The sequence below is a fragment of the Mauremys reevesii genome, linkage group 22 (genome assembly GCF_016161935.1).
Source record: "Mauremys reevesii isolate NIE-2019 linkage group 22, ASM1616193v1, whole genome shotgun sequence".
Lineage (NCBI taxonomy): Eukaryota > Metazoa > Chordata > Testudines > Geoemydidae > Mauremys > Mauremys reevesii.
In genome coordinates, this window is record NC_052644.1 from 19,525,465 (window position 1) to 19,552,851 (window position 27,387).

The 27,387-nt window shown below is 55.5% G+C and overlaps 1 protein-coding gene across 1 annotated transcript; it reads right to left on the reverse strand.

Moving 5' to 3' along the window:
- Nucleotides 1-254: 254 nt before the first annotated feature.
- LOC120388455 (immunoglobulin superfamily member 1-like) lies at nt 255-26,896 on the reverse strand. Its single transcript, XM_039510277.1, has 9 exons — nt 26,781-26,896; nt 26,352-26,495; nt 26,162-26,197; nt 23,657-23,947; nt 23,208-23,315; nt 22,030-22,140; nt 1,642-1,932; nt 368-642; nt 255-308 (listed from the first exon to the last, which is right to left on the reverse strand). Exons 2-9 carry the CDS (start codon nt 26,380-26,382, stop codon nt 255-257), a joined length of 1,197 nt encoding a protein of 398 aa, XP_039366211.1. The 5' UTR covers nt 26,383-26,495; nt 26,781-26,896.
- Between the last annotated feature and the right edge of the window lie 491 nt (nt 26,897-27,387).

The window sequence follows — 27,387 nt, forward strand, 5'->3', positions numbered from 1 at the left end:
CCAAAACTCAGCTTCAATCATCACTGTTATTCCCGAGGGGACAGGGTGTTTGTGTGGCTGGGGCCTGTGCCATAGGGAGCCACTGGGCCCTGACCCCTCCATGCGTCCCCAGAGCAGGGAGAACCGTCTGGGGGCTGGGATCCCCCCTTCCTCTGCCCCAATCTCCAGTGGCTGCTGCTCCTCCCTGGCTGGGGAACCCCCCAGTGACTCTGTCCCCGCTCCCCGGCCGGGCCTCCCCTCTGCTGGGTCAGGGCTCAGGACAGAGCCTGGCTCTGAGCGACCCATTGGCACCGAGCCACTGTGAGGGTCTGGCAGGGGGTGGGGCTGGGAACGGGGACGCCGAGCCGGGCCCCTCACCTCTCACCACCAGCTCCACGGGGTCGCTGGGGTCCGACACGGCCAACGGCTCCGATCTCCTGTGATAGGAGCAGCTGTAGCTCCCGCCGTCCTCCCGGCTCACGTTGCTGATGGGAAACTCAGCCTCAAACCCGTCCGAATCCACAGATGGGAAATCGCGTCGCTCTTTATTCAGCACGAACCGCACGCCCCGGCGCAGCCCCCGACACTGGACGGCCACAGTTCCCCCCAGGGAGACTCCCCCGCTGGGTCTCAGGGAGATGCTGGGTTTGGGGTAGCTGGGCTCTGCAGTGGGAAGCAGACAGGCCGTGAGACACAGGCCCCGTCACTCACTCCTGGGGCCCGTCCTCACCACGCGGTCTCAGTGGTGGGTCAGACCCGGCAGCCCTGGGGACGGGCTCCTGGATCCCTTTCCACAGGGGCCAGAGTTTCCCCTCAGCCCTGGGCTACAGCATGAGACACGGAGCAACCCCAGCCCCGGGGGCCCAGAGCTCTGCTCCCCGGCGGGTGACAGGCCAGGCCAGTCTCCAGGGGCCATTCACTCCCTGGCTTCTCTGCTGGGAGGGCTGGGAGCCAGGACTGCTGGGTCCTGTCCCCGGCTCTGGGAGGGGAGTGGGGTTTAGTGGGGAGAACAGGGAGGATGGGGGCCAGGACTCCTGGGTTCTGTGCACAGCACCACCACTGACTTGTAGGGGACTGTGCAAGTCTCTACTGTACACTGAGGTTTATAATCTTCAGCTCCGTCCATCACGCCATAACTGCAGGGCCATCCCTACCCATACACAAAGTATGAAGCCGCTCCAGCCCCTGCCCTGCCTCTTCCCCATGGCCCCCGCCCCTGCTTTACCTCAGCCCTGCCCCGACTCCACCCCTTCCCCAAAGCCTCTTCCCGTCACTGCTACGCCCCAGCTCCACCCCCGCTCCCCTGAGGACTGCAGCAGGGCCGGGCCTGCACTCATCAGAGGCGGGAAGTGCACCGCCACAGCCCTGGTTCCCCCCTGCCACCCAAGCCAGCCCCGCCCCCCCACGGAAGCCTGCCCCCACTCCAGCTCTCCCTGGAGGAGGTATCCCCCCTTCCTCTGCCCCAATTCTCCAGCAGCTACTTCTCCCCCCTGGCTGGGGAACCCCCCAGTGACTCTGTCCCCGCTCCCCAGCCGGGCGTCCCCTCTGCTGGGCCCAGGGCTCAGGGCAGAGCCTGGCTCTGAGCATCCCATCGGTGCAGAGACCCCCTGAGGGTCTGGCTGGGGCTGGGAGCCAGGATGCTGAGCCGGGACCCTCCCTCACCTGCTACAATGATCTCGACGGGGTCGCTGGGATACGACCAGTGACTCGGTTCCGTTTCAGAGCGATATTCGCAGGTGTAGCTCCCTCGATCTTCCCGGCCGACACTGGGGATGGGAAATTCAGCCACGGGCCCATCACGCACCGTCCGGACTTGCGGGTTCCAGTGTCCAGTTTTACGCAGAAAGAACTCCATGCCCGGGTCCTGACCCTCACAGCGGATGGTGACGCTTCCCCCGAGCGCCACCACCCTGCTGGGGCTCACCCAGAGGGTGGGTTTGAGAAATTCACGCCCTGCTTTCAACAAGAGACAGGAGTTAAACAGGGGAGACAACCCCCCCCGCCTCCCCTCCACCCCAATTCACTCCATCCGTCATTCGGCCTCTCTAGGAGTCTGTCCCCTACCAGGGTTGGCACTGCCTGCCCATGGGGCTCGGGGGCAGGGGGTTCACCCAGACGTAGCTCAGGACCCGGCTCCATGAGAGATCACCTGCCCCCCCCTCCCCCCCGCAACCCCACCTGAGGCCAGCCAGGGAGCCTGACCAGTGCCCCCCCTGCAGCTCTGCCCCCCTGCCCTGGGTTTGGAAATAGGGTCTGTAACCAGTGGGAGTCGCACAAAACCCACCTTTCCCCGCTGCGAGTGCAGGGGAGGGAGCTGTTTGGGGTTTGTATCTTGGGGCCGGGATAGATCTGGTGGGTTCTCCCTCATGGCGGCACTGACTGGGAACATTTCAGTTACCCCGAGGGGATCTAGAGCCCACGGACAGGTCCTGTTAGCGTTTGTATGAGCTGAAATAAATCCACCTGCCGCCCCCAACCCCCGATCCTCACAGCCTAGGGGGGCAGGACATTGAACCAGGGGATGGTTCTCATCTGCTTCCTCAGACCCTGGGAGCCAGATTCGGCTCCTAGTTACTCCATGGGGGATGGGCAGAGAAGAACGGGGCCGGGTCTGAGCTCACAGGGGGAGTTTGGGTTGAGTTTTGGGGAAGGTCCAGGGCTCAGTTCCTCTTTTCCCCACCCCATGCATCCAGGGCCAGCTCCAAGTTTTTTGCCGCCCCAAGCAAAAAAATTTTCCCGTGCCCTCCCCGGCCCCGCCCCAACTCCACCCCTTCTCCGCCCCATTCCAACCCCTTCCCCAAATCCATGGTCCTGCCTCCTCCCCTGGGCGCGCTGCATTTCCCCTCCTACCATTCCCTCCCAGCCTCCTACCCTTCCCTCCCTTCTGGGGGAGAAGCGGAGTGGTGGCGCGCTCCAGGGAGGAGGCAGAGGTGAGCTGGGGGGGGAGCGGTTCCTCTGCCCCCCGGGTTACTTCCTGCGGCCCTCCCCATGCCCCCCACCACCTCAGCTCACCTCCGCTCAGGGCTGGCTACCAGCTTTTTGTGCCCCAAGCAGAAAAAAAGGAGCTGGCGTGCCGCCCCTTGGAAAGTGCCGTCCCGAGCACATGCTTGGAGCACTGGTACCTAGAGCTGGCCCTGCATGCATCCCCTCCCCAGTCCTTGAAGTTACCGTCTTCCCCACAGACTGATACTCACGTCCCCACACTCCGCTGTGCCCGGCCAGCCAGCAGCCTAGAGAGGAGACAGCTTGTTAGGGACCAGATCCCAGAGCAATTGGATCCTACACCCTGGGCTCAGACCCTCCCCCCTCCATGGACACATGCCCTGGACTCAGATTCTGCCACGCCCCCACCCTCCCATGGACACACGCCCTGGTCTCAGATCCCCACCATGGGCACATGCCCTGGCTGTCTCCAATACTCACCAAGGAAGAGGACGGTGAGAGCAGATGCCATGATGGGGGCAGCAAGGGGCCCCTCAGCACTGCCACAAATGCCTCGGTGCCCAGCTCCACTGAGCCGCAAATAAGGAACTCAGCTGGTGGATCCAGCTACAGGACGTTGACGACGTTTCGTCTCTTCCTGCGTCCATCACACCTTGTCTCTAATCTGCAGGTGAAATCTAGTGCGGTCAAAGTAAGCAGAGGTCTTTGCAAAGCCCAGAAAACCCTGGGCCCATCAGCCTGGCCAAGCATCATGCAGCTCCCAGCTTCTCTATCTCTCTGTGGGGATGGGGGAGAGGTCACCCTCAGTGCATTTTGCAGCATTGGGGAAGGTGCATCGGGCTGGGAGCCAGGAGACCACAGGGTCTTGTCCTCAATCTTCCTCTGACCACTACAGTAGAACCTCAGAGTTATGAACTGACCAACCAACCACACCCCTCACTTGGAACTGGAAATGAGCGATCAGACGGCAGCAGAGATAACTTTAAAACACACCCAATACAGAACAGTTCTGTGTTAAACATAAACTGCTAAAAACGTAAAGGGGAAGTTTAAAAAGGAAGATTTGACAAGGGAAGGAAACAGTTTCTGTGCTTGTTACATTTCGGTTAAGATGGTTAAAAGCAGCATTTTTCTTCGGCATAGCACAGTCTCAAAGCTGTACTAAGTCCATGTTCAGTTGTATGAAATCAATGTTCAGACATAAACTTTTGAACAACCAGCAATAACATTTTGTGCAGCATAGTGAATATTTCAGAGTTACGAATAACCTCCGATCCCCAGGTGTTTGTAGCTCTCGGGTTCTACTGTATTTCCATGCAGATTCACAAACAGACACACACGCACCCCGCCTGCTGTGTTGCATTCTGAGTTCAAAGCTGGCTGGTGACCCATGTAGGTAAAATTAATACGTGATCGTGCAATTAAACGGGGCAGAGTTAAGGAAAACTTAACTGTGGCATTTCCTGGTGCTGGAGGGTTTGACTCTGCAGCCTTCCCGCTCAGCCTGCCAACCTGCCCACCTGCGACACGAGCCGTGGCACCGAGTGAGGAGCGGGTGCAATGGGGGACGCCTGGGTTTGCTGCCCCTTGCGCCATAGCTGAGCGGTGATGGCGGCTTTACACTGTAACGCCTGGTTCTAAGGGGCTTTTCTCAGCATGTCAATTAAATCAACCAGGTTCAAAAGAAAATTGGAGAAAGAGAAATTCCATCCTGGGCCCCCAATGGGTCACCAGCCGGGAGAGACCCAGGGACCTTCCCCGCAGAGACCCTGCCCCCGAGCTGGGGGAGACACTGTCAGGGGTTATGTGGCCAGGCCCCTGGAGAGGGACGTGACACAGGCTTTGTTTATACGCCATTGGCTAGAGGCAGCAGGAAGCTGGGGGTCAGGGGGCTTCTAACGCTGGGGGCACCACGATGCAGAGGCAGCATTAGAAGATGGCTCAGGAGCCCGGCGGGATGGTCCCAATGGGCTTCTTAAATCCCCCACCCCCTGGTCACCAGCTGCCCCACAACCGCCTGGGAGCCTCCCCCCATAGCTGCTCTCAGCCCCACGGAGCAGGAGGGCGACAAGCAGCAGATTCTCTGTGTAGCAGAGTCATTCTCCCCCCACAATGAACACACCCCACCATCTCCCATCCTGCCCCCTGGTCTATCCCCTCAAGTCCCCTGAGCCTGCCCCCACACACCCTGCCCCCACCACAGCCCCTCCTCCTCACACCCTCATCCCCTGCCCTGTTTCCCCCAAACACCCATCCCCTGCCCTCAGTTAAGATGGACGCCATTCCCAGTGGGCTTGGTGCCAGGCTGCCCTCTGGGAAATGGCGCCTACCTGGGCTGGGGAATATTGGGGTGGGAGAACATGGGGAACATTGGCGGCCAGGAGGCTGAGGGGGGAGGAGCTGGGGGGCAGGGCAGTGACAGGGAAGGGGGGAAATGGAAGCTTCCCCCAGTGGTTAGGGAACCTGAGTTCCCCCCTCATGCTTCCGGGTGAATCTGCCCCATGGCCATGGGGGTGGGGAGGCATTGCCTGCCCCGCACGCCCCCCCGCCCCCGCAGCTGGCCAGTGTGCCGCAGCTCAGCCAGAGTTTGGGCATGAACACATCCCCCCCCATCCGCCGACCCCGACTCTGTGAGATGGCAGCTCCTCCCCCCATCCTCGCCCCATCCCGCCTCCAAGCTCCGTCCATCCCCGCCCAGAACTTGGTCCATCTCCCCTCAAAGCTCTGCCCCCCGACCCCTCCCATCTCCCCTCAAATCCCCCTCCTCTCTGCCCCGGTCCTGTCTCCCCTGAAACCCCCCACCCCGCATCAACCTCAGCCCATCTCCCCCTCGCCCTGTCCCCCCTTCAAACCTTCTTCCCCTCCCGTCTCCCCTCAAACACCCATCCCGTCTCCCCTCCAACTTCCACCCACCCGCCCCCTTTCTGTCTCCCCTCAAATTCCTGTCCCCACTTCCTCCCTCATCTCAGCCTGTCTCACCTCTAATCCCTCCCCGCTCTGACCTCGGCCTGTCCCCCAAACTCCCGTAGTCCCGCTGCTCTTTGCAGAGGGTCTCCCAGGCCCAGAGGGCTCAGGGGGTTGGAAACTCTCTCCCTCGCCAGCGTTACACAGGCCGGGAGCCGGGGCTCATTTCAAACCGAGCCCCTGGTTCTACTTGGCTCCTCAGCAAACCCCCAGCAGCAGCCGCTCACAGGCAAAGCTTTCGGGTTAACCCCCCGGCCAAGGAATCAAACCCGGCCTGTCTATTGAAACGGGGGCTGAGTGACCGCGGCCAACAGCCGGAGTCAGCCCGGCTCCAAGTCTCGCTCCTTCGGGAGTCATCGGAGCAGAGCCGCTTGTGTCCAGACCAGCCGGGCTGTGAGGGGAGGAACCGGTTCATTTCACTCTCCGGTCGGACGGGCAGGGCGGCCACTGACCCCCCTCCTAGTGTAAGTGGGGGAAGGGTCCTGCTATTGTGGGGAACTTTCCTGGCTCATACCCGCCTCGGTGGGATTGGCTAGTGAAAGGATCTGAGTCCTCGCTCCCACTCCCTTTACCCAGGGGCCTGCCTGACCTCGAGGGCTCCCCTTCCTCCCTCCCATGCGGCACAGTCCTTGTAACCCTGTCAAGGCTGGGCCCCGGATCCCTGGGGGCTCGACCCCCAGTCTTGTCATGGTCACTTAGGACAGGGGTGAGGGTGTCCCCACTCCGGGGCTCTCTCTTTGCACCGGATGCTTCTCTGACCCACTGATCATTACACAGAGTTCAGAGCACGTACAATTTATCAAACAGCAACTTATCAAAAAATAAGGAAACGATGGGGAAGGTTAAAAGAAACAACTTACCCCGCCCTGTGGGCACAGGGACACCACAAACAGCCACCTCTGCACGGGAAAGGAAGTTCACAGCCAGTTCTTCACCCGTCCCAGGCCTCCTACCCAGGCCCTGGCGGCCCCAGGGTGATACCACACGGTGACAATCTGTACCTCAAAGAAGCACTGTAGAGCCCTCTTATTCACCACTACGCTAGAATGATGATCGGTTGGGTACGAAGTTGCCTTGTGAGGCATCATTTTAAAAGTCTTGATCTGTTGAGCATTCATGACGACAGCACATACGATGCAACCGGGCGTGTGGGGACGTTCTGAAGCATTGCTGGGTGTGCTACTGAAATGTGTTGTGAGGTTGGGAGACGCCCACAGCCAACCTCTCAACTGCAACAAAGGACCAGCCAGCCAGTGTTAATGGCTCATCAACACCCCTCAAGGAAAGAATTCACTGTCCCAGAGACTGTGTACAATGGAGATTGCTTGACCAATGGGGACCGCCTGATCCCCAGGTCACAGCAAAGATCTTTCCAGTAAGCTGAAAGAAAATAAAAAAGAGGGGAAGGGACATAATCCCTGGGCTTCTCTTCCCCACAACTCAACACCTGGAGGAACATCTGGAGAACAGAGACTTTGCACTGGGGAAGGGTGGTCCCAGGCTGGAATGGAGTCCAGTCTGTGTATTTAAGATCTGTAACCTGCTTGTCCCATCTGTCAGGGGGAGACGCTGCCTGATTCAAATCCTGTTTCATTTGTAGAACTTAGACTGTGAATTTATTTTTATTTTCTTAAGTAGCCAACTCTGATCTCTGCGCCTGCTCTTTATAACCACTTAAAATCTCTCCTTCTGGAGTTAATAAATCTGTTTTATATTTGACCTAAAACTATGTGTTTTGGTTGAAGTGCTGGGAAATCTCAGCTTAGTTTACAAAGGCTCGTGCGTGTCCACTCCAAGGGGAATGAGGAACTGCGCCAGGGGCTGCAGCCCCAGGAATCCCGTGATGCGCTCGGCCCCTTTCTTCCCCATCAGATGGTTTCTCTGCAATCTCCATCCCAAATCTACCACGGTCAGAGCAAAGCCAGATCCCTGCAACGCCCAGCAACCCACATCCCCTCCTGCAGCTGCCTGGTCCCTGCCCAGCAAACCACATCCCCTCCTGCAGCTGCCTGGTTCCCACCACAGGGACTGACAGCTGAGCCGAGTTTTCCTCTTTGACCTCAGGATGCTGTGAAAGGGACACAGGGGGTGGGTGGATGGAGCCGATCAGCCCCCCAGAAAGAGGAAGGGACAAGATCACGGGGACAGAGCTCAAGAGAGACTGCCCCCCCGGCAGATGCCTCAGCTCCGGCTCCCCAGCTGATTTGCCCTTCACCACCCCCGACATTTACCCATTGGGCCCCCCAGCCTTTGTCTACAGCCGTATTGTAATGCCTAAAGTTCAAGGCTTTCATCTGCAGCCAGATTAGATGGAATGTGAGGATGTGACTTCCTGCGTCTCAGCTAATGGCTGCTGCTCGGCCGCTCTTTTAAACATGACATTAAAACAATGTCATAGCAGGCTGCTAAGAACAAGACCTCGTCCCAGTGGCCCCCTGTGGCAGAGCTCCGACCTTGTCCCCTTGGGTCCCGCGCTTCCAGGCGGTATATGCTAGTGTCAGGGGCTCACTGCGACCCTCCACGTAGCCCTTCTCTCTCTAGGGCCAGGGTCACAGTCTACTGAGCCCTTTTCATCATAGGCTGCAAGGAGGTTGGTGAGAGAACTCCCACAGCCTCTGTTGCTCCTACGGCCTCACACCAAAACAGTTTAGCCTCCTGTCCTCACAGGGGCCTGACTTCCCCTCCCAGGAGCTGTTCCTGTAGGGGTGGGTTGGGGGAGAACCCGCTCCCACCCTCTACTCCGGGTTCCGGCCCAGGGACCCTAATGGTAGCAGCTGTTGGCAGCTGACCTTTCACTGCCAGAGTTGCTACATTTCCCTGGGCCACTTCCCCACAGCTCTCCTGCTTCTCCCTTCTTCACCCTTACCTTAGGGCTCCCTTAACGATGGCTTGGGGGTGTCTTCATTAACCAGCCCTTCAGCCGCACCTCCTCTCCTCTGGCTCCCTGGCTCTCCCTTGCCTGACTGGAGTGAGCCCTTTTATAGTATCAGCGGGGCCTTAATTAGAGTCAGGTGGTCACATTAGCTTAATGGCCTCACCTGACTCTTTGCAAGTTAATTAGAGTCAGGTGTTCTCATTAGCCTGGAGCAGCCCCTGCTCTGGTCAGTCAGGGAACAGAAAACTGCTAATCCAGTGGCCAGTATATCTGCCTTCTGCTATTCTGCTGTACCCAACTGGCCTCGGTCTATCACGCACCCACTATCACCAGATAAAGAAACAGATCTTGAAATGGTTAAAGAAAACTTAGTTTACTAGCATCCTGTCCGGCAAGAAATCACTTAGCAGTAGTTGTGGCTGTGAAATCCTCATTTCTTTATTGTTTTGTCATTATGGTCCCCACTTCCTTATTGTTTATCTGTATGGTCTCTGTCTGGTTCTTTAATTGTTTCTGTCTGTGACATAATTAATTTGGCTAGGTTTCAAATAAATTAAGGTGGTTGGGTAGGATTGGTTAGATAATTTAGTTACACACTGTTAGGATTGGTTAGTAAAATTTTAGTATAACAGTTGGTTAAGGTACAGCTAAAACAGACTCAAATTTCACCATATAAACTGGGATCCAAAAGGAAAGTTCTTTGGGAACCAGCTCCCGGACACGGCCCCAAAGATCAGAGCTGCCAGACCTCAACACCCAGCCAATGACACCGGGCAGAAACTGGAGTCCCCCCGATGGACCTGATCCTGACTGGTCATCAAGAAAAGTTCATCTGTCTTATTGGGAGTGGTGTGCACTGTATGTGTAGCGTGTGCCGTCTGGTTTTGGCGACTGTTCATAATTAGAGTTTAAGGATATTACTGTGTAAGGCTCTTTCACTGGTAAAAGGTCCTGCACACCAGCCAAAGTAGTATACACCTGGAGTCCTACGTGTTGGGAAAGGGTGTGGTTACTTAAATTGACCAGGTTTCTTACACCCTGAGCCCTATGAATTGGGTATGGGTTGTCCTGAGACCTAAAAATTGGGTGAGGGTAGGTGCTTTTTGCCTGGAGCCCTATGAATGGGGAAAACGTGGGGGTGCCGAAATTAACCGGGTTACACCTGGAGCCCTACAGAGTGGGAAGAGGTGAGGTGCCCTAATGGAGGTAACAAATTTGGTGGAGAATGCGGGCAGCCTAAGGTCTTTTGGACGGAACTGATAGAGTCCCCTAAAATTGCATGCAGCTCAGCGTAGAAGCGGCATGTTTTTGGCCCTGCCCCGGACCTTCCGTTTGCTTCTTTGGTTTTCTGGTAGGCTTGTCTGAGCTCCTTAACTTTCACTCTGCACTGTACTGAGTCCCTGATATGGCCTTCATAGCCTTGGAAATTCTTTCAACTACTTTCATTTCGTCTTTTGGAACGCAGTTCTGTTAGCACTGAATCCTCTCCCCATACAGCGATCAGATCCAGTACCTCCCGTGCAGTCCATGCTGGGGCTCTTTTTCGATTCTCAGGAGACTGCATTGTTACCTGTGCAGATGAGCTGTGCGTGGTCACCTGTGCTGATGAGCTCTCCAAGCTGGGGAAGCAGGAAATGAATTTCAAAAGTTCGCGGGGCTTTTCCTGTGTACCTGGCCAGTGCATCCCAGTTCAGAATGCTGTCCAGAGCGGTCACAGCGGTGCACTGTGGGATACCACCCGGAGGCCAATACCGTCGATTTGCGGCCACACTAACCCTATTCCAATATGGTAATCCCGATATTAGTGCTACTCCTCTCGTCGGGGAGGAGTACAGAAACCGATTTAAAGAGCCCTTTATATCGATATAATGGGCCTCGTAGTGTGGACGGGTGCGGCGTTAAGTCAGTTTAACGCTGCTAAAATCGGTTTAAACACGTAGTGTAGACCAGGCCTAATACATTAAATAACAGCAGAGTACCTGTACCTTCTGTCAGAAAGGGTCACTACCTATCTGGCAGAATGACCACCCCAGAACAACAAGAGAAAAAGGGAATGAAGAAAAGGGACCAGGAGGGGTGGGCAGCCCACCGTCCTTGCTAAATGGTTAGTGGGACAAAGCCTGTGCCCATGGGAAGGGGTGATTCAGCGAAGAAAGCAGGATCAGGCAGAGACAAGCAGGCAGGCAACAGATAAAGAGTTTGGAAAACAGGTTGGAAGCCCTGAGGGGCACAGTGGCAGGAGTAAGGGAAGCCATAAGTACAGGCCTGGGGATTTCAGATCCCTGGGACAATACTTGGAATGGTGAAATCTGAGTTGATGGAGGTGTCATTTTGGGAGATAAGCAAGTGATTTAAGGAAAGAGAGTGAGACGTTAACTCTGCAGAGGCTGGAGGGAATTAAGCAGTTGAACGTTGTAAAAATGTTAAAAAGGGAAAGTGTTATAGAAAGCAGCAAAGAGTCCTGTGGCACCTTATAGACTAGATGTATTGGAGATTGAGCTTTCATGGGTGAATACCCACTTCGTCGGATGCATGTAGTGGAAATTTCCAGAGGCAGGTATATATATGCAAACAAGAATCAGGCTGGAGATAACTTCACAAGGGCCTTGGGCAGGAACTCAGCCTATTGGGCAAAGGTGGGGAGGCGGCTGTGACCTCACAGAGCTCCCTTGACATCAGACACGCAGAACAGGGGGGCAGGGCAGGAGGACCTCAGAGACCCCTGTGGCCTTGCTGCAGCAACCCCCCTTCTCGCCTCTCTCCTGGGGGATTTGTGTTCACACACTTGAGTGCTAAGGAGGAGCTTCTGTGGGCGTTTTCTCCTTTCCAGCTTGATCCTGTAGAAAGCAGATACCCCTGTGGAGAAGGTGAGATTCTCAGTGAGGGTGGGAACATTTCAGTCTGATCCAAACGTTGCCAGCTGAGTGCTGGGCTCAGAAAACACAAGGTAAGTTGGCAGGAAAATGTCCTACCTAAGAATAACTGGTTAACTCATGGTCTCAAAATGTAATTGTAAATGAGGAATCATTATCAGACAGGTGTCTTCTTAATAGGTTCCTGCAGGGATCGGTTCTTGGCCCTACACGATTTAACATTTTGATCAGTGACTTGGGAGCAAATATAAAATCATCACTGATAAAACCTGCAGACAACAGACAGATCGGTGGAATGGTAAATAACAGACAGGACACGGCACTGATACAGAGCCAGCTGGATTGTTTGGGAAGCTGAGCACAAGCAACATACCTGTTAGTTTGTTCAAATGTAAAGTTATACCTCTAGGAACAAAAAATCTAGGCTATATGTACAAGATGGAGGGACTCTTTCCTGAGAAGCAGAGACCCTGAAAAAGACTTGGGGTCATGTTTGCTAATCAGCTGACCACGAGCTCCCAGCAGGACACTTTTGCTGAAACGGCAAATTCGATCTTTGGATTCATACACAGCAGAATCTCAGCTAGACGTGGAGAGGTGTATTTGGCACTGGTGTGACCCCTACTGGAATATTGTGTCCAGTTCTGGTGTCCACAATTTGAGACAGATGCCAATAAATTGGAGAGGGTTCAGAGAAGAGCCACAAAAACAATTAAAGGATTAGCAAACTTGCCTGATAATGGTAGACTCAAGGATCTGAATCTATTTAGCTTCACAAAGAGAAGGTTAAGGGATGAGCGTAAGGGAACAGTATTTGCTCATGTGCTCATCACTTTACCAGACACAGGGATAAGAAGATTCAATGGCTGTGTGATGAAGTGGGAATGTTCTTAATGTGTTTTTTTTTTAATACTGGATGGGTGCCTGTGACGCAGCAGAAGTGGGGAGTATTGACCTGGGAAGGTTGCAGGGGAGTTTTACTGGAACTGTCTGCATTGGTGATGGGAGACTTTCCTTGAGGGAAGATATGGGAGCATGTAACATGAGAACCCAGGAAGGGGGTTGGAGCCAGGTGACACCTTCGCCCAGGAAACTGGACAAAGGCAGGGGGAGGAGCCGGGGGAGGCTGAGTGAGATGGCTGGAGCGAGTGTCAGTTTGGAGCTGGCTGAAAAAATGAAGGGGAGCCCAGATGGGGCTCTGGTCTCCTAACGGGGCTCTGGCCTCCCTGGGCCCCCAAGATGGACCTGACTGGGGGGGTCCTGTTGTCTGTATCTGCAAGACCTGTCTTGGACTGTGTTCCTGGCATCAAAATAAACCTTCTGCTTTACTGGCTGGCGAAAAGTCATGGTGAATCGCAAAAAGCCGGGGGTGCAGGGCCTTGTCTCCCCCAAACTCAGTGACAACTGGTGGTAGCAGTGGGATCTACTGCAGCCCCGTTGATGGCGCTTCCTGCAGTAAGTGACTGGGGAGTAGTAAAACAAAGGAGGATTGATGGGGACCAGGTGTGCTAAAGATTCACAGAGGAGCGGTCTCGGGGGGCGGAGGAGCTGCGCTTAAATCCCTGGGAGTGTGTGACCAGCGGGAAGATGTATTAGAAGCGCCTTAAGAGCGACCTGGTGGTGCTGTGCAGGCAGAGGGGGCTGCGCATTGGGAGGCTCACAACAGAACAGCTCATTGCCCAGCTGGAGGAGGGGGATCAATTGAATGAACTGATCCCTTTCTCTGCGGAAAGCAGCCTGGCAGATGCAGCGCAGGCACCAGTGTCTGTCCCAGCTGGGAGTGGTCAGCCGGCTGCTGAGGGCTTCCCGAGACCCCTCCTGCTCATGCCTAGGGGAAGGGCGGGGAGGAGCCCAGCGAATACCAAGGGCACCGTGACCCCCCTGGCCAGCAGGGGATCCTCCTGGTGGAGCTCCCCATCCTTGGAGCTGAAGCAGCTGGAATGGGAGAAGGAGATAAAACTGAAAGAGCTGGAGTTAAGGCAGCAGAAACTGATGGAGGAGCGAGCAGAACAAGAAAGACAGAGACCGCATGAGCTGGAGGAGTGAGCAGAATGGAAAAACAGAGACAGCCCAAAGAGAAACAGAGACAGCATAAGCTGGAGTTGGCCAAGCTGAGGAGCAGCAAGCCCTTGGCTGCAGTGAGTGACGGGGGACCCAGGACTGCATGGAAATTTAATAAGTGCGTCCTGGCCTGGCGTAAGGAAGGAGAGGACATAAATGACTTCCTGACGGCCTTTGGGACGGCCTGCGAGCTGCACAGGGTTGACCCTGCAGACGGGCTCCAGTTTCTCACCCCCTTACAGGACCCCAAAGCCGCGGGGTGTACAGCCGAATGAAAGGGGCAGAGGCAGGGGATTATAAACTGTTCAAAAAGGCCCTGCTATGCGAGTTTGGGCTGACTCCCGAGATGTACCGGGAAAGGTTCTGGAGTGAGCGTAAAACCCTGAGGTCTCATATCTAGAACTGGCCCTCTGGATGCAGGGATACGTCCACAAGTGGGCAGATGGGGCCCCAGCTAGGGAGAACGTGCTTAACCTAATGGTACTGGAGCAACTGTATGAACAGTGCCCATCCGACCTGAGGCTGTGGTTGGTGGACAAAAAGCCAGAGGACCAGCGCTGCACAGGGCAGCTGGCCGACGAGTTTGTGAACAGCCAGTCGGTGGGTGACAGGGAGGAATCTCAAACGAACAGGTCCACCATGATACAGAGAGTCACCCTGGGACCCCCCCTGTGATGATGCGGTTCTGGCGGGACCCAACTGAGAGTGCCAAATCAGGACCAATTGCTCAAACAGGGCAGTCACAGCCCTAGGCTGGGGTTTTTCCACCTCTAAGGCAAACCAAACCAGCCAGACAAAAAGGACCTCGGTCTCACCCCACTGGCTAACCACAAGTCACACAAGCACTTTCCTTAGACACTCCAGTTTCCCAGTATCACCACCCGTGCACTCGTCCTGGGAATAAATGGTTATGAAAACCAACACCTCAATAAAAGAAAAAGGTTCTCTTGATCCCAAAGGACCAAGCCCCAGACCCAGGTCAATATACACATCAGATCTTACCCACAAATCACGCTGTTGCCAATCCTTTAGAATCTAAAATCTAAAGGTTTATTTACAAAGGGAAAAAGGTAGAAATGAGAGGTAGAATTGGTTAAATGGAATCAATTACATACAGTCGTGGCAAAGTTCTTAGTTCAAGCTTGCAGCAGTGATGGAGTAAACTGCAGGTTCAAATCAAGTCTCTGGAGTACATCCCCCGCTGGGATGGGTCCTCAGTCCTTTGTGCAGAGCTTCAGCTTGTAGCAAAGTCCCTCCAGAGGTAAGAAGCAGGACTGAAGACAAGATGGAGATGAGGCATCAGCCTTATATAGGCTTTTCCAGGTGTAAGAACCTCTTTGTCCCCACTGTGGAAAATTACAGCAAAATGGAGTCTGGAGTCACATGGGCCAGTTCCTGCATACTTCGCTGAGTCATAAGGCATGCCTGCCTTCTCTCCATGGGTCAATTGTGTAGCTGATGGTCCTTAATGGGCCATCAAGCAGGCTAAGCAGAGCTAACACCAACTTATCTGGGATATCACCCAGAAGCACATCACCAACTTGAAATACAGACAGTATAGAGCCAATATACATAACTTCAACTAAAAATGATACACACACACAGACAGCATAATCATAACCAGCAACCCACCTTATATGACCCCCTTTACCTAAGATTTGGTGCCACTACAGGACCTTGGTTGCAACCCATGTTCTATATGGTCCCAATTTATATCAATAATGTCACACCCCCAAAGGGGGAATGTAGAGAACACCCTCCCAAGGGGAACATCCAGAGTCAGGACCAACCAATCAGCTCAAGGGGACCAACAGAACGTGACTTGTTATTACTGTGGCCAGAGGCCACATATGGACCCAGTGCCCCAAGCTCAGGGACAGACTGAGCAGACCCAACCCACACATGGTTAACTGGGTAGGGACCCATCCAGATGAGGGGCCGGCTTCCCAGGCAAGGGGAGCTAACAGCTTCCCAACTGCTCCGGAGGGAGGAGGGCCCCAGGCCAGATTCTCTGGGGGGCTGGATGCCCCGGACACCAGGTTCTCAGTTTACAGGGTGAGCGCGGAGCTGTCCCTGTGGAGCGAGTGCCTTGTTCCCCTGGAGGTGGCTGGGAGGAAGGTCAATGGATATTGGGATATTGGCACTGAGGTGAGGCTGGCCTGGCCCGAGGTGGTGGCCCCAGATTCGGTGATGCCCATCACCTACCTGACCCTGATGGGGGTGTGTGGGACCCCATTCAAGGTGCCCGTGACAAGGGTACATCTGAAATGGGGGGCCAAGGAGGGTCCCAAGGACATGGGGGTGCACCACCATTTGCCCACTGAGGTGTTGATGGGGAGAGACCTAGAGGACTGGCCGAGCAACCCCCAGAACACCCTAGTCGTGACCCATAGCCAGAGCCGGTGAGGAGCACTATGCCCTGACCTCGGGGAGGGTACCTCACCGGAGCCGCAGGACCCTACCCTGGTGGGGAGGGAGTGTCCAGTGACAAGGCTCAGAGGGGCTGCGGCTTCAGACCCACCCAGCGAGAGGGAGCAGGTCCCTAAGGGCAGGGGCGGCTCTAGGCACCAGCAAAACAAGCTGGTGCCTAGGGCGGCAACATCTAGGGGGCGTCCCCTGCTGCCGGGGGGGCGGCAGGCTGGGCCGGCGGACCTGCCGCAGTCATGACTGCGGAGGGGGCGCTCGTCCCGCTGCTCGGCTGGACCTCCCGCAGGCATGACTGCGGCAGCTCAAGCGGAGCCGCCGGACCCGCGAACCGTCCGCAGCCGCGGGAGGTCCAGCCGAGCCACGCGGGACCAGTGGTCCCTCTGCAGTCATGCCCGCGGGAGGTCCGCTGCTCCCGCGGCTCCGGGGCGCCTCCCGCGCATGACTGCTTGGGGCGGCCAAAAAGCTAGAGCCGCCCCTGCCTAAGGGACCTGGCCGACCTCAGTGCGGTACAGACCATGGGGAGACATTGCCAGGAGAGGTTCCTGCGTGAGAAAGGATTCCTGAACCGAGAATGGGCTCCCCCAGGGGAGATGGAGTCATGGGGGATCCGGAGGCAGCTGGCAATGTATCCATTCGGCAGTCCATGACAAACTTCAAAGAGACATATAGACAATGACATTATTTTACCCAAGATTCATCCAAATGTTAATATTCCCCTTTGATCTCTGAATCAATAGTTATAGTGCGAGACAGGAACGGTCTGTTTACGGGTAGCATCTAAGATACACACAATCATCTAGCAATATAAATTTGCATTTCAAAGTTCTAGCCTATTTAGCATGAATGGCCCTAATTATCATTCGCAAACCTGTCTAACATGACTTTAAAGTTGGGCTTTGGGTCATCCAGCCTGCAGGCTGTTCGACCCTTTCCAGCCATGCGTCACACCCCCAATGCAAGACTGGTGTGGAAGGGCGAAATTAGAGCTCCTGGATACACCTTTCGGACCTTCCAACATTGACATGAGCTGCGCTTACATTGATTACTTTGTGAGGCCAAATTATGGATGCCTGCTTTGGCCTAAGTTAAAAACGTGTCCATCGTTAGTGATTCCAGGGTTTGGTCTGTGTGTTGACTTAACATCGCCATGAATGTTCTTCAGAGAGCACTTACTCTGGCATGCAGCCATGAAGGTTGTGAGATGTCGTACCTCAGTTTCCCCTTTTGCACAGCAGTTCAAGATTCCAGTGGGTTTTTCTGCTATGTACAGTTTCAAGATTAGATACAGGCACTAGCTGTGAAATATCAGTATCACCAGACCTTTTAACATAGTGTGTGTTGTCATGCAATGAAACCACAAAGGCTTTTATACCATAATGAGTTCCCCTGTATCACTCCCAACATGTTCAAGGGTTTTTCAAAAAACAAAAAAAAACAAAAAAACCTGCACATTGTACATTTTTACACTTCTTGGTATCAGCGGGAAGTTAGTTCCAATCATTAGCAATAACATCAGTTTTATCACAAGGGCATATTTACAATCATTTTTGTCATGCCAGGCCTTTGGTTTAGATAAATCATATTTTAGGTCAGCTTGTTCAATATCCCTTTTGAATCTTTGTAGCCTTTTCTTGACCTCAGGGTCTTCCTTAACATAGACTTTCAGTTTAACCACTTCCTTGGGGGGGGGGGTGGTATTTTAGGGTTAACCTGAGGCTTTTATTTGCAAGGTTTAATCCTTCTCATCCTCCCTGTCCAGTGGGGTCAAAATCTGAACTCTTTTGTGTAACAGACTCCATTGGCCGGCTGGGTGTGTCCTCTTTGCTAACAACTATGTGCAAGTCTTTCTCCCCTGACTCAGTCAGGTAATTTGCATCAACACAGACAGTGTTTACTAGTGTAACCTTCTGCCCATCTGGGTTGGCAACAACAAGGGCCGGGTTCAGTATCCAGGGGTTCCGTTTCAATAACGCAATGCAAAACCGTCTCGAGCCCCCACCCCACTGACCTGGGACAATTACATACCACCCCCCGGGCGCCTCTAGGAGGCAATACTTCCCCTCTTGCAAGCACGGAGTCTGAGCGTAGCAAAATCCTTTTAATAAAGGAGGGAAACAATGCGGCATTATGTTGGGGAAACACCACAAACAGGATTCATAACACAAACCATGAGCAAAAGACCCACCCCCAAGCTAGTCTGGCAATGTCCTTTTCCCCTCAGGGTCTTAAGTCCAGCAACCCAAAAAATCACCCAAAGTCCCAAAAGTCCAACACCCCAAAAGTCTCTGTCCCTGGTCAGTGCAGCCCCAGAGTTCAAAAGTTTATCTGCAGAGTTTGACCTCCCAGCCTGGGTGGAAGGAGGGGCGCAGGGGTGTTAAGGGGCACCTTACGTGGTCTGAGGCCGACTGCCCCACCTCTCCATGAGGTTCTGCTGCAGCCTTCACTGCGAGCCCCTCCAGCCGTTTTGCAAACTGCTCCACTCCACCAGCCGTCCTGTGAGCTACTCCAGCTATTCCGCAAACTGCTCTGCTCCGCCAGCTGCTCCGCTCCACTAGCCACTTCACTCCACCAGCCATCCCACAAACTGTCAGCCACTCAACAATGTCGCTTCAGCACCCCACCCCAAGCACTCAGTGATTTCAGCTCTTAGTAATTTCAGCATTTTAGTGATTTCAGCTTGTAGTAGGGGAGCCTCAGTACTGGTGCACCATTGGCCTAAAGTGAATTCAGCTCTGCAGCCTGTAATCAGACTCCTAATAGAACCAAAATTAGCTCTGATATTCTACAGTGGAAAGAGGAGACATAATTGGCATTTTAGGCCCTCAAAGGGGATCCATATCAGCAGATACAAATGCCCATTCCCCAGCCTCTCTCTCAATTCCCTGGGTTTTGGAACCCATGTCCCTTGTCTATTGAGTGCTACTTAGCTGATGGCGAGTCCCTCTGTCATAAAACAGTCTCATAGTCCTTCATTCACATAATCAGGGTAACAACACTTTATTCTTCCTGCCCCAATAACAGAGAAACTGGGGATCCCACAGCAGCTAAAGTGACCATTGGAGCTGCTGTGGGCTCATGCTAGGTGGGGTGGGTGTGCTTATGCAAGCAAGATCAGCCCCTGAAGTTCTTTTCCACAATCACCACAGTTCACCACCAGATGTCAGCGTAGAGCTCATCCGGACTCTGCTTACACTAGTTTTCAGCTCCTCACCTGTCATAGGTTTTCTCCCCGACTTGGAGCTGTTGGTTTCCAAGATGGGGACCTGCATGGACTCCTCTAAACTAAAATCCTAGTTTAGATCTGGTTCTCGCTGCCACCAGCTAGGTTTTTAAGTGTCTAGCACACTCCCTGTTTCCCCAAACTTTCCCTGGGGAACACAGATTCAATCTCCCTGAATCTCTACACACAGGGAAGCAGCCCACTTCCCCCCTCCCTCTCTCCTAGCCACTCTGGAGAGATACACACCGATTCAACTCTGTGAATCACCCTCAGGAGGAACTCACTTTTCCCCCCTCCCCTTCCCTTGAATCTCCACAAGAGAAGGAATTAACCAAGTCCAAAGAAAAGAAAAGAATTTTATTAAAAGAACAAAAAGAAAGTACACTATCTCTGTAATACCAAGATGGAACAATACACAGAGTCTAAATTATAAACCTGGAGAGAACTCCCCCTCCCCTTTTCTTTCTCAGTAAAAGCAAAGTACAGCAATAGAAATAAAGAATTTCTCCAGCAAACACACAATTGCAAATGTAGAAATCAAATTATAAGACTAATCCGCCTTTTTAATTAATACTCACTATTGGATAGTAGGAACTACTCCAGGAGAACTTGGAGACATGTCTGGCCTCTCTTAGATCCAAAGAGAGCACACAGAGCAAACAAGGAACACAGACAAAGGCTTCCCTCCACAGAGATTTGAAATTATTCTGTCCCTTGATTGGTCCTCTGGTCAGGTGTTTCTCAGGTTACTGAGCTTGTTAACCCTTTCCAGGTAAAAGAGACCTTAACCCTGATCTGTTTATTTATGACATCACCCTTTACCAATTCCAAGGCTGGACTCTGTCTTAAAGAGATACCATCCATTTTCACTAGCAGGTTAGACTCCAGGTTCTTTTGTCCTTCCGTTACCAGCTTCTGCTTCCACATGGAATCAGATGTCAAGTCCACTAAGAGACTGCAAGACATCTCCAAAAGATCTAGAGATGAGAGTTTACCTGCCATCCCTTGTATTCTCAAGAGATTAACTGCACAATTGTCTTCCTGCTCTGCAGATTCAGCTATCCAGCCTTCCCTCTGAACCTGAGATACAACAGACTGTTCACTCAAAGAATCAAAAAGGAGATAGTCCTGTCCCAACACCAAGCTGGTTAAGCTCATAGGGCTGTTTAAACTCCCTAACAATTTTTATTCCATCTGAAATCTCCTCAAAGCTCTCCACACTGGATTTTTTTCAATACAAATTCAGTTGATTAATTTTCATTTGAAAGACTTTGGCCACTAGGCACCAACACACTTTCCTCAGAAGAGAGACTGTTTACTATCAACAATGGCCCATTAAGAGTCAGTGGAAACAATTCCTTTTCACAGACTTCAAAGACTTCACCAAGAAATTCCTTCCCTTCTGCAATATCAGGCACTGCAACAGGTGCTTTCTGAGCTTTATTTATGTCCAGAACCGATTTGGGCACAACAGACAAATCACCAAACTCCTTCTGAGTTTCACTTACATCCAGAATCACCCCTGGCCCAGCAGGAGGATTTTCACAAAACCCCCTTTCAGGTAAACTGCTAAACTTCATAGTCGTAGATTAGAAGCATTCTCTTCCTTGTTCCAAGTTTCCACACTGGCAGCAGGTAACATAGTCAAATCACCTTCATGTTTTCCTTGTGCCGTGGCTATGATATCACCCTGAGCAGACAAGGCTGTCATATCTTTACCCAGAAACACACTAGCAACAGACAAAACAGAAGCACCAGAATCACTTGGTCTCTGGGAACTATTTATGACATTAACTGGATGCAACCTAGTTGCAATGTCATCATCCCTAGCAGGCACAAATTCAGGACCACTTCCTTCCTGGGCTTTAGTTGTATCCAGAATAAGCTCTGGGTCAACTGATAAATTTTCACCCATCATAGGGTGACAGGCTTTTTCTGTCTGCTCTACAGAGAAGAGCTGGAGAAACATTCCCCTTTAAGAGACAAACAGCCGGCGATCTCATTTCCCTTGTCCCAGCACACATGGCTGTTCACCGACAATCCCTTGGAGATTGGGGTAGCTCCCTTCATAGGCAAGTCATTATCCCTAACAGACTCGGGAACATTTCCTTCGCTGTCACAATTCTCCACACGGGTAACAGGTACGGGATAGGGATACTCACGTTCCACTATCCTTACCTTCCCAAACTGCTGATTAGACAAAGCCGTCCCCTGCCGCACAGAATCACTGTCCCATCCAATGTCTCCGCTTTGCAGGGGGCGTCGGCGATGGAAAGAGCCATTTCACTGTGGCGCAGCGCGATGGGGCAGGAAATGAATGGGCCAGTGAGTGGAACCTCGGCACCCTCCAGGGGCTGCTCCTCCAGCTGGCTCCACAGGGGCTGCTGTTCGTGAGGTCATGGGTCTGATCCTGGGGTGCAGTTTTGGGTAACAAGCTGTTGGGGGGTCAGGTTCTCTGAGGCAGGGAGGTTTGGGGAGAAGGAAGGTTTTGTGCCGGCATCTCAGCCTCCCAGGGGCAGCAGCTCGTCCCCCAGGGAGATTTTATTGTCCGCAGGACCAGATCCAGGCTCCTGGGGGTGCAGAGAGATGGGGGGGTTGAGGGCTCTGAGTCACCCTGAGCCCAGCCTCTGGGGGGAGCAAGGGACACAGAAGGGGGGGTCACCTTACCTAGGGTGCCCCCCTCGGGCGGCTGTAATAGGCCTCGGCCAGGATCAGCCCCAGGACGAGCAGGACCACGGCGCCCAGCCCCAGGCGAGCGATGTTGGTGTGGGTGAAATCCGGGCGCCCTGGGGGGCCTGCTGCAGGGGGAAGGGGAGAGTCACTCGGCAGCTCGGACGGGGAGATCAACAGCCGGCACTAATCTGGGAGCAGAGCCCCCCCAACCCCCCAACCCCCCCTCCAGCAGGTCTGGCTCTGGGGCCTCTGCTTCCCCAACAAAGCGGTTGCCCAAGTGGACAAACTTCCCCTTCTCCGAGGGCCCAGCCCCCACTCACTCCATCCCCCACCCTCACTCACTCACTCATTTTCACCGGCCTGGGGCAGGAGGTTGGGATGCGGGAGGGGGTGAAGGCTCCGGCTGGGGATGCCGGTCTGGATTGGAGTCAGGGATGAGAGATTTGGAGATCAGGAGGGGGCTCAGGGCTGGGGTAAGGGGTGGGGCACAGAAGGGGGTGCAGGGTGCAGGGTGCAGGCTCCAGGCGGTGCTAAACTTTGGCGGCTCCCGGGAAGCAGCCGGCATGTCCCTCCAGCTCCTAAGCAGAGGGGTGGCCAAGGGGATCTGCGCACTGCCCCCGCCCGCAGGCATGATTCCTGGCCAATGGGAGCTGTGGAGATGGTGCTCAGGGCAGAGCCATCACGCAGAGCCCCCATGGCCACCCCTCCACCTAGGAGCTGGAGGGACATGCTGGCCGCTTCCCAGGAGCCAGGTAAAGAGCTGCCAGCCCTGCTGTGCTACCATCTGGACTTTTAATGGGCCGGTCAGCATTGTGACCGGAGCTGCCAGGGTCCCTTTTCAACTGGGTGTTCCAGTCAAAAACCAGACACCTGGCAACCCTAGTCCCAGGCCCCACCCAGGCACCCAGTTGGTCCCAGCCCCAGAGCCAGGCTCCCCGGATCCTGTCCCTCTCCTGGGATCCCCTAATAGCTTCCAGGCAGCAACCTACAGGGCAGGAGGTGTCGGAGGAGCTGGGGGGTCTGGTGGTGAGGGAGGGGCAGGGGCTGCCCCTCCCCCTGGTGTCTGGGCTCATGCACCAAGAGTCACTGCCCCCATCCCGCCCAACCAGCCCCAACCCCCGGGGGGGAGCTCCTTGGGCAGCATGAGCCTTCCAGGGCTGGTTCAATGGTGATTCCCCCCCAGCCCATGTACCTGGCCCCGCCCTGCCCGGGTGGGTGGGAGCTGGCGCCGCTCCAGGCTGGGTCGGGTCGGTTTCCCCTGCGGGACTAGAACCAGCATCCATCGGGGCGGGGCGAGGGGCTGAAACAGCAACTCAGTGATCAAACACCCCTGCCCAACTCAGCATCTATCATCATTGTTATTCCCAGGAGTGGCGGGGCGGGGCGGGGGCTGGGGCCAGTGCCGACTCTGCAGCCCCTGAGTCCCGACTCCTCTGTGCGTCCCCAGAGTGGGGACAGCCACCTGGGGGACAGGATCTCCCGTCACCCCAAATATCCAGAAGCTACTGCTTCCCCCAGCTGGGGAACCCCCCAGTGACTCCGTCACCGTCCCAGTGTCCCATCTGCTGGATTCCAGCAATTGCTGAGACCCCCTGGGGCCTGGCTGGGGGTGGGGCTGGGAGCCGAGGCTGGGCCCCTCACCTGCTACAACGATCTGCACAGGGTCGCTGGGCTCCGAGTAGACAACTTCTCCTGTTCTATCAGTATAACGACAGGTGTAGCTGCCCCCGTGTTCCCGTCTGGCTCTGGTGATGGGAAATTCAGCCTCAGAGCCGGCAGGGTCTGTGTAAGTCAGATAATTCTCATCTTCATCCTTGTAGAGGAGGATCCTCATGTCCAGGAGCTGATGCCAGCACCGGATGGTGACGTTTCCCCCCACGGGGATCACCCCACTGGGGCTGACGGAGATGGAGGGTTTGGGGTAGGACCCCTCTGGAGTCACAAACAAACAGGCAGTAAGTGGGGGTGACACAAACCGCGTCCGTCTGACTCAATCCTCTGCCCATCTGTCGCTCCAGCGTTTCACCCCCCGCCCGTCCCTGGGGTGCAGCCCGGCCCCGCGGCTCACAGCCGGGGTGAGACACAGGAGAGGAAAGGAGATTTCCAGTCTCCAAGTCGGGGTGGGCAAACTTTTTGGGGTTCCAAAACTGTATGGAGGGCCGGGTCGGGAAGGCTGTGCCCCCCAAAGAGCCTGGTCCCCGCCCCCTATCCAGCCCCTCCCACTTCCCACCCCCTGACTGCCCCCCTCAGAACTCCTGACCCAGCCAGCCCCCCCTTCTCCTTGTCCCCTAACCTCACCCTTCTGGGACCCCTGCCCCTAACCACCCCCCTGGGACCCCAACACCCCCTATCCCACCCCCCCTTCTGCTTGTCCCCTAACTGCCCCCGGGACCTCACCTCCTAACCAACCCTCCTGCTCCCTGTCCCCGACTGCCCTGACCCCTATCCACACCCCCGCCCCCTGACAGGCCCCCGGGACCCCACCTCCTATCCAACCCCTCCTGCTCCCTGTCCCCGACTGCCCTGACCCCTATCCACACCCCCGCCCCCTGACAGGCCCCCCAGGCCCCCACACCCTATCCAACCCCCCTGCTCCATCCCTAGACTGCCCTGACCCCTATCCACACCCCCGCCCCCTGACAGGCCCCCGGGACCCCACCTCCTATCCAACCCCTCCTGCTCCCTGTCCCCGACTGCCCTGACCCCTATCCACACCCCCGCCCCCTGACAGGCCCCCAGGCCCCACACCCTATCCAACCCCTGCTCCATCCCTAGACTGCCCTGACCCCTATCCACACCCCTGCCCCCAGCCAGGCCCCTGGGACCCCACCCCTTATCCAACCCCTCTTGCTCCTTATCCCCTGATGACCACCCCCTCCCAGGATGCTCTGCCCCTAACTGTCTCCCTGGGACCCCACCCCCTATCGAACCCCCTCAAATTCCCCTTCCGAACGTGTCCCTGCGAATGCAGGTGGAGGACTCAGGAGGAGCAGGGGCAGCCGTGCAGCCCGAGAGAAGCGGCGGTTTCCCCTTCAAAGCGCCACTTCTGTCCAGTCGACTGCGCAGCTGCCCGGTGTCCTCCTGAGTCCTCCACCCACGTTCACGGCGCTCCCGCCACCTGCACCACCCGCCTGCTCCCTGGAGGCTGCGGGTGAGCCTCCCTCCCTGCTCTCCTGTCCAGCGCGCCCCCGTGGCATGGTGAGGTGAGGCTGCGGGGGAGGGAGGACAGCTGGGGAGGGGCCGGGGGCTCGCCTCCCAGACCAGGAGCTCAGGAGCCGGGAAGGATGGTCCCGCGGGCCGGATGTGGCCTGCGAGCCATAGTTTGCCCCCATCTGTTTTAAGACCTTTAGCTGTCCAGGGTCAATTCAGCCCTGCTCCCGCTGCAGTCAGGAGTGACTCCGGATTGACTCTGGGGGAGCTGAGATCAGAACCCAGCCCTGCCCCCACTGCACTCTACCCCCACTTGGGATCTACCCTGTGGGGTTCCTGGTCCAAATTCAGGTCCTTTGAGCAAGCGGATACCTGGACAGGCCCCACAACAAAACATGAGTTTACAAAATCCCCCGGTTGTTCTAACATTTTCCTGCCCACCCCTGGGGCTCAATCTCTGGCTCTGCTCCGCCCCAAACCGCTCTCAGCCGCTGGGGATTTAGCTCCGCTCTGCACGGTGCCGGGGGCCCCTTTGGGGACGGGATATTCCCAAAGCTGTTCAGGGGACGTTCCGAACGCCGGGCCGGGCTGAGCCTGACCCACGAGCAAAGCAGTGACACGCGTGTGCAGCAAGCCGAGGGGGAGACACAACGGGGCCTTGCTCCAGTCCCTCTGCGTGTCCACGTCTTACAGCCCTGCTCTGCCTGACCCGTTCCCCGGGCTCCTGCCAGCTCCCCGGGCACAGTGCGGGGGCGCTGCGGGGGGGCTGGTGCCTTCACTCTGTATTTCCTGCTTTGAGTGCAGGTGAATTCACCCTGTGTGGTGCCCATCCCTGTAATGAGTGGGGCGAGGTCTCAGTCCCACCTCTGGGTGTGGAAGGGAGCATGTGTCTGACAGGATCATCCCTTTGGGGGATCTGTACCCCTCACCCCACCCATGTCCCTCATCCTTACTGTGGAAATTCCCCCAGTTGCCCCATTCCCCACAGATACTCACCTCCCAACATCCCACTCCGCCCGGCCAGCCAGCAGCCTGGAGAGGAAACGGTTCATTAGGGACCAGATCTCAGATCAACTGGATCCTACACCCTGGGCTCAGATCCCCCCCGCACCCTTCTGCGCACATGCTCTGGGCTCAGACCCCCCTCCCACATTGGACACACACCCTGGTTGTCTCTGATACTCACCGAGGAGGAGGATGGTGAGAGCAGATGCCATGAGGGGGCAGTGGGAGCCCCCTTACCGCTGTCACCAACGTTACACCAAGCCTGAGCCAGGTGATGCAGTCGTCTCCATCAGGTGGTTTCTCTGCAATCTTGAGCCCAAATCTACTGTGGTGAGAGCAAAGCCAGATCCCTGTGACACCCAGCAAACCACATCCCCTCCTGCAGCTGCCCAGCCCCTGCCATCACCTTCCAGCCCCACATGGGAGCTGCCCAGTCCAAGGACCAGCTGAGAAAGGGGGAACCTCAGATGGTGTCAAGAGGTGCCCAGGCTGCCCTGACCTTTTCCAACAGGCCCGTCTTGCCTCCCTGGAGCCGCAGCTCAGAGCAGAGGAGGTCACAAAACACACACACAACACAGTGCCCCCCACGGAGCGGCCCTCTCCCATGGACCAGGGCAGAGATTCCTTCTTGACCCGGCTGGACCCAGCGCCTGCCCTGGAGCATGAGGGTGGAGGGGCCTGGCCAACCTCCTTCTCAGGTCCCGTTGCTGCAGATGCTGTTCTTAGCCCAGTGGTGTTGGACAGAGACAGGACCAGGGAGGGGGTTGGAGGGCTGTGGTTTCCGACCTCTGTGAGAGTGGGAGGGAGGGATAAATTTACATCCTGAGTCGTTAAAGGAACAGACGATAAAGCCTTGAAAGGGGAAGTCTGCCCAGAGCTGTCACTCGCTTGCTGTCTCTGCTACTGCCAGTGAAACTCTGTGTAAACCTAATGCCCCAGCACCAGGGCCGGATTTAGGGGCAGGCGACCGCCTAGGGTGCCGGGCTTGGGGGGTGCCAGGTTCGGGTGCTGGTTTTGCTGTTAGCGACAAAAGGGAAAATCGAATGTTTAAAGTAAAATGTTTCAGAAGAAAAATGCCAGTGGGAGCTTTTTCTCTCTCGTTGACCATGCTCAAGCATCTATCGAAGAAAGGTTCGGACCAATGAAGCACCATGAAAAGACCTGGGGGGTTCGTACGACTTTAGTAAGCTGCTGGTGGACAGGAAAACACGGCTGAG